The sequence below is a fragment of the Hyperoodon ampullatus genome (genome assembly GCF_949752795.1).
Source record: "Hyperoodon ampullatus genome assembly, chromosome: 15".
Taxonomy (NCBI): Eukaryota; Metazoa; Chordata; class Mammalia; order Artiodactyla; family Ziphiidae; genus Hyperoodon; species Hyperoodon ampullatus.
In genome coordinates this window covers 85,102,745-85,109,904 of record NC_136928.1, presented here as the reverse complement: position 1 = coordinate 85,109,904, position 7,160 = coordinate 85,102,745, and the positions used below count along the sequence as shown (strand labels likewise).

At 53.1% G+C, this 7,160-nt stretch overlaps 1 protein-coding gene across 1 annotated transcript; it reads left to right on the top strand.

The window, feature by feature from the left end:
• Positions 1–5,026: 5,026 nt before the first annotated feature.
• SOX11 (SRY-box transcription factor 11) lies at positions 5,027–6,388 on the top strand (the record flags this gene model as incomplete). Its single annotated transcript, XM_079720938.1, has 1 exon — positions 5,027–6,388. One exon carries the CDS (start codon positions 5,027–5,029, stop codon positions 6,386–6,388), a length of 1,362 nt encoding a protein of 453 aa, XP_079577064.1.
• Between the last annotated feature and the right edge of the window lie 772 nt (positions 6,389–7,160).

Sequence of the window (7,160 nt, the reverse complement as noted above, 5' to 3'; positions counted from 1 at the left end):
AAAAAGACAAGACATTAATTTCAGAGGCAGTTTGTGTAATGCTTTTGTTATTATTAAATAAAATTCAAAGAGTACGTAAGGTCCCGAATTTAAAAAAAAAAAAAAAGACACCAGAACCAGAATTTTCAATCCAAGGCAGAATATTCTGAGTTTTAGCTCTCAAACCCTAAGTCAGTGTTTATCAAACTCCAATAGCACTTCCTTAACAGGTGAATTCAGTGGGTTTTAGCCAACAATTTTACTTAATAAGGAGAGATATTAATTTGTGACACTTTGGTTTCTGTAGGGTGTGTACTGGCCGTGATGTAAAATTGTGTTTTATAAGTTTCAGAGTTCCTGCCCTGTGCCATACTGCCCTACTGCTCGTGCTTTAATGGAGCATACTCTCTGGCTGGGTGATTCAGAGAGTAAACAAGTGAGATTACAAGAAGATTATTTTAGCTTTGGACATGTGATGGACCAAGCAGGGTATTGACAGTCCTTGGCAGCCTGTTTTGTTGGGAGAGGGGCATTGCACCTGAGGTCTGAATGCAGTGAATGGGCTCTAAATGCAAAGATCCGGTGAAAGGAAAGTTCCAAGTGGGTAGAATAAATGCAAAAGGCAGTGCATCATGAGAAGACTGGGGCAAGCTGGGATTTGGAGAGTTAGGCGGGTGTCAGATCATGCTGACCTTGTGGAATTCTTTGCGACAGAAATATTCACCTTATGAAAACTTCAGAGTTTAAGTATATGTGTCTGGGGTAATGACTCTGAGATGGTGTCCACATTCTATTTTAGTGAACATGTATGCTTTGGTAAGTTTCACCAAGGTAGGAAATATATGAAGTGAAGGGTAGTATGTGTGTGTGTGTGTAGGGGGGTGGGTGTGTGCATGTGTGTGTGTGTGTATGCATGTGTGTCTGGATAATAGGTAGAGTTCAGTTTATACCTACTACCCTGTTGGAGGGACATGAAAGGGGGAGGTCCCGTAGATGGAAGATATTCAGGTCCAAACTCAGGATTGAGGTCTGATATAGCTGAATGCAGAAGAGCTGAGAACTCACCTTGGGAGAGTAGGTCCAAGGAGAAGAAAAAGGAAGAGCCGCCTTGCACGGCATCCTTTCAGCAATGGGGACACACATGGAGTCAGAATACTTCTAAAAATGGCATGTTCCATTCAGTGAGTCAGATATTCACCCAGTGAGATTTTTAGTGTATTATTTACTTAGCAAAATGTTTCTTCTTCAAAGGAAAAAGGGACATTTCATATTTGTTCTAATTGCGTTTTTGTAATTTTGAGAGATTTTGTAGAATATCTTACCCTCTTATATAACAGTCCTTATAATTTCTTTTTACTAAAGATGCAATTGTAAAAAAGATAATAATAACCATAAAAATAGTCATTTGTAGCTCTGATAATCAAAAGTAAATCTTAAGACTCTGAACATTAATTATATATCCAACAATGTTTATTGTTAGTAAGAAGATTGTATATCTTGCTTCTAAACAAGTACCTAGGTGGATATACACACAAATAGGACGTGTATATTCACTATTAAAAGACGGAAGATGTGTCTAATCCTGAGGTACATTCAGGGGTTTAAAAAATAGCAGATACATTTCCGTTTTACCAAATTAGACTTCCAAGAGGTGTATCATTAGAGAAGGCCGCATTTTTTGTTAACCTAAAATTCCTTTAAATAGTTGGTTACTGCTGGTGTTGAAAACATGTGTTTCCCACGCGTAAATACTCTTCCTGTGAGAAACGTGCAGGTCTCAAACACGTGCCCACTTCTTTTTTTTTTTTTTTTAATGTTATACTTACTTAAAACATTTTTCCTTAGGAAACCAAAAAAAAAAAAAAAAAAAGTATACAGAGGAGTTATTTAGTTTTCTTTTTCTTTCCTCACTCCCCTCACTAAATGAGCTAACATTAAATTTGTGGGGTGGATACATGATACACAATAGCAATCCGGTTAATCCCTCCTGAAAATTGTGTTTTGCCTTTTGCCCAGGGCACAGAGGGAGAAATCCGCTCTACCACATTCCTGGGCACACCGGCAATGCCTGCTTTCCCCCCTCCAATCTCTGTTTATTGAAAGCCGCCTCGTCACATCACAGGGTTTACCCTCACCCACTCACCTCTTCTCATCATTTCCGGTCCTCTCTGACTAATAAACAACCTCCTTCCTCCACCTTTAACTTCCCCAACAAATGGCCATCTTTCTTTGAACAGAACTTACACTTCTTATTTGAAAGAGTAAATTTTCCCTTATACTTCCTCTAAGAAGATCCCAGTACTGTTAAGAATAAAGCCCATTATTTTCAGCCCCCACATAATTCTCATTCTAAGGTTAAACCTAATTTCTAAAAACAAAGTTGAAAAAAAAAATAAATGATTTAAGAAAAATAGGAATGTGGCTTACTTATGTATTCCAAAGTCTATATTTTTGGACTCTCAGCAACAAAGGTCAAGAGAAAAGGAAAACTAAAAGATCTAAATGTGTTTGCATAAAATATTAAATAAGTAAGAAGTTAGACCTGATTTTTGCTGTCGAGTGAAGGCGCATAAATACTGAATTCGCCAAAGATTTTCAAATCCGTCCTCTTTCAGAGTCTAAAATGCCAGGCGCCCTCGTAGTTTGCGTGAAAATATTGCAACCGAGCTAAATTCTTTCAAGCCCTCTAGCCGGAGTGTGGGGTGCAGCACGGGTAGGGTCACTACCCAGGCCACCCCTACCCTCCTGTGGTGTTCCCAACGGCTGGAAGAGCTGGGAAGCCTGTGAGGCAGGAGAAGAACAAGATGCAGGGCTGGCCTTGCGGGGAGAAGATGAATTTCCACACACTGCCTTGGGTTTCATACATCTCCAGATTTCAGGTTACCCCCTAAGAACGACTGTCAATTCTTACGGTTCCTCTGGCCCTTAAAAAAACAAACCACCAGCCTTATTGGCCTGAGTACTACAAGTATTTGATGCAGTGTTTTTTCTTTAGGATGAACGTAGGTGGGGGAGGGTATGGCCATGAAGATTAAAATAATCATAATATGGATCTGTGAAAACATGGTACCATTTTGTGTCATTAAAGACGTCAGAAAAACTGCAATGCTTAGGTAATGCAGTATTTTTTTTTTCACAGAGAGAGCACCTGAGAGGAAGCAGGTTTGGCTAATTTCACTAGTCCTGAGCAGCTGACATTTCTTGTGAAATTCTCAGGGCAGCATCTTAGGAACTACTCAAAGTTGCCAGCTCCCCAGCGCCGGAGGGTGTGAAGACGGTGATGATAACAACAGAAGAATGCATAGGAAGCGGCGGTTTTCTCTAAATTGCCCCCAGAATATCCAGAGACGGGTAACAGGGACACACAAAGAAAAACGCGTTTGGAAATATCAGAGTGAGACGGACGGGGCACGGGCTTGACATCAGCTAGCCTGCTCACCGCGTCTCTGTTCTACGGGCAGTCGGTCCCACCTTGCCACAGATTTAGGGAATATTTCGACTGGAAACTTGGGGTGCTCCTGGTTTTCTCTTTGGTCTGGGTTGTTCAGCTACAATAGCGAGTGACCCATAAGGCGTGCTAGCTCGGGGCGAGATTTCAGGACGAGGCTGCTCTGGAGGGCGCTGGTGACCGAGACAGGGGGAGGGGACAAAGAGGAAGGGGAGGACTGGGAAGGAGGGGGAGGGGGTCGGGGGGAGGGGACGGGAGAGGGGCGGGAGAGGGGAGGGAGGACGAGCGACGCAGGGGCGGGGCTGTGCCGAAGCTCTAGCGTCCCGGACCCGGTTCAGCACCAGCCCGGGGAGTGGCTGGATCGAAGGCGAGGACCCGGCCCCCGCTGAGCCCCACGGACCGTTACTCCGGCCTCCGCCCGGGGCGGGGCGCGCGGGGGCCCGGCGCCGCCAAACCCGCACCGCGGCGTCTCCAAACACCGCGGAGGAGGAAGAACAGACGGGGAAAAAGGACAAAACGGAAAACGCAAACGGAGGAGGGGGAATCCAGCCTCTCGGGCTTTAAACGGATGTCTCTGCCTTAGAGAAAAGGAGAAAGGGAAAAGGAGGAGAGAGTCCACGTGCCCCGGGAAGGTTGTTGTGTTAAAGCGCCACCTTCCGTCGGCCGGGGTGCGGCGGGCGCCGCGGGCGGATTCGGGCGGCGCGCAGCGCCGGGGAGCGGCCGAGCCCCCGGGGGCGCGCCGGGGAGCAGCTGCGCCCACCGGGCGGGCCGGGCCGCACCCGCCGTCTCGGGCTGTGCGCGTGCCCGAGCGTGCGCCCGCGGCGAGCGCGCGCGCGCCTCGTCTGCTCACTCCGACCGGCCTCCCCCGGACCCGGCACAAAAGGGCGCCGGGCCTCTCCGGGGACCTGGTCCTAGGTTCGCTCCGACGCCGGGACTAGCCCGGTTCGCCCCGGGAGCGCCGGCCCGCCGCGGGGCCGTGCGCGGCTCCCGAGCATCCTGGGGAGAGGCGCATCTGTGAACACACGCGGATTTTTTTAAAAATAACATATTTCCAGACAGGCCTCCTCCTCCCCCACCCCCCATCTTTGCAAAGCAGCCCCGAGGGCGGGGGAGGGGGAGGGGCTGCGGAGTTAATAAAGGCAGATGGGCGGAGCCGGCCCCCAGCCATTGGCTGGCCCGGGGAGTGATGTCACCCATATGACACCCTGATAACTAGTTGGGAGAGAGCCCTCAACTTTTTGCAGAAGGAGCGCGCGCGCCTGGAAGTGCTCGGGGTCCGGCGCTCGCGGCGGGAGCCACGAGCCGGAGAGAGGGGTCCCGGGCTGCTTCGACCGCCGCCGCCGCCGCCGCCGCCGCCGCCGCCGCCGCCTCTCCCGTCGCGGCCGCAGCTCCCCGCGAGCGGGCGGCCGTCGCCGCCGAAGCCGCCGCAGCCGCTGTGTGCAGCCTGGAAGGGGGGGCGGGGGGGAGGGGGGGAGCCGCGGACGCGGGGTGCCGAGGACTTTGCAACTTGCCCGGGAAGGTGGAGGGGCGAGAGGGGGAGGGGGAGCTCCGCACGAGACCGAGCGGCCCGGGTTGGAGCGCCCAGCCCCGCAGCGGATCATGGTGCAGCAGGCCGAGAGCTTGGAAGCGGAGAGCAACCTGCCCCGGGAGGCGCTGGACACGGAGGAGGGCGAATTCATGGCTTGCAGCCCGGTGGCCCTGGACGAGAGCGACCCGGACTGGTGCAAGACGGCGTCGGGCCACATCAAGAGGCCGATGAACGCGTTCATGGTGTGGTCCAAGATCGAGCGCAGGAAGATCATGGAGCAGTCTCCGGACATGCATAACGCCGAGATCTCCAAGAGACTGGGGAAGCGGTGGAAAATGCTGAAGGACAGCGAGAAGATCCCGTTCATCCGGGAGGCGGAGCGGCTGCGGCTCAAGCACATGGCCGACTACCCCGACTACAAGTACCGGCCCCGGAAAAAGCCCAAAATGGACCCCTCGGCCAAGCCCAGCGCCAGCCAGAGCCCCGAGAAGAGCGCGGCGGGCGGCGGCGGCGGCGCGGGCGGCGGCGCGGGCGGCGCCAAGACCTCCAAGGGCTCGAGCAAGAAATGCGGCAAGCCCAAGGCCCCTACGGCCCCCGCGGCCGGCGGCGCCAAGGCCGGCGCGGGCAAGGCGGCCCAGCCCGGGGACTACGGCGGCGCGGGCGACGACTACGTGCTCGGCAGCCTGCGCGGGAGCGGCGCGGGCGGCGGCGGCGGCGGCGCGGGCAAGACGGTCAAGTGCGTGTTCCTGGACGAGGACGACGAGGACGACGAGGACGACGACGAGCTGCAGCTGCGGATCAAGCAGGAGGCGGACGACGAGGACGAGGAGCCGCCGCACCCGCAGCTCCTGCAGCCGCCCGGGCAGCAGCCGCCGCAGCTGCTGAGACGCTACAACGTCGCCAAAGTGCCCGCCAGCCCCACGCTGAGCAGCGCGGCCGAGTCCCCCGAGGGCGCGAGCCTCTACGACGAGGTGCGGGCCGGCGCGACCGCGGGCGCCGGGGGCGGCAGCCGCCTCTACTACAGCTTCAAGAACATCACCAAGCAGCACCCGCCGCCGCTGGCGCAGCCCGCGCTGTCGCCCGCGTCCTCGCGCTCCGTCTCCACCTCCTCCTCCTCCTCGTCCTCCTCGTCCAGCAGCAGCAGCGGAAGCAGCAGCAGCAGCAGCGGCGGCGAGGACGCCGACGACCTGATGTTCGACCTGAGCTTGAATTTCTCCCAGAGCGCGCACAGCGCCAGCGAGCAGCAGCTGGGGGGCGGCGCGGCGGCCGGGAACCTGTCCCTGTCTCTGGTGGATAAGGATTTGGATTCGTTCAGCGAGGGCAGCCTGGGCTCCCACTTCGAGTTCCCCGATTACTGCACGCCCGAGCTGAGCGAGATGATCGCGGGGGACTGGCTGGAGGCGAACTTCTCCGACCTGGTGTTCACGTATTGAGAGGGGCGCCCCGCTTCTCGCTCTTTCTCTCGGCGGGTGCAGAGCAGGGTTCCTTGGGAGGAGGTCGTGGTGGTCGTGAGGAGGAGGGTGGGGAGGAGGTGTCGATGGTGGTGGCGGTAGGGTGGAGGGGAGAGAAGAAGATGCTGGTATTGATATGTCGTGACACAAAGAAATTGGAAAAGATGATGAAAATTTTGGTGGAGTTAAAGTGAAATGAGTAGTTTTGAAACATTTTTCCTGTCCTTTTTTTGTCCCCCCTCCCTTCCTTGATCGTGTCTCAAGGTAGTTGCATACCTAGTCTGGAGTTGTGATTTTTTCCCCCTCAAATGTGTTTTTGTAATTACTATTTCTTTTTTTCTGAAATTCGCGATTGCAACAAAGGCGGAGGGGCGGGGCGGGGGAGGGGAGGGAGGACCCGCTCCGGAAGGCGCTGTGTGAAGCTGGTCGGGCTTTGAAGTCTGGAAGACGCCTGCGGAGGACCCTTTGGCAGCGCGACTGTTAACGCTAGGGAGTTGGTTGGAGAATTTTTTTTTTTTTTTTTCCTTAAGAGATCTTAAAGAACTGGTGATTTTTTTTAAACAAACACAAAAACAAAAAGGGACCATGGCAAATTTTTTTATTTTATTTTATTTTTTTGGAGGGAGAAAACTGATGTCTTCTATGCATCCGATTCTTAACAAAACTGCAGGGAGCTTGAAAAAATGCAGACTGTACAAACGCTTACAAAAAAAAAAGAAAAAAAAAAACTGTGAACTGACTTAAGATCAGAGTT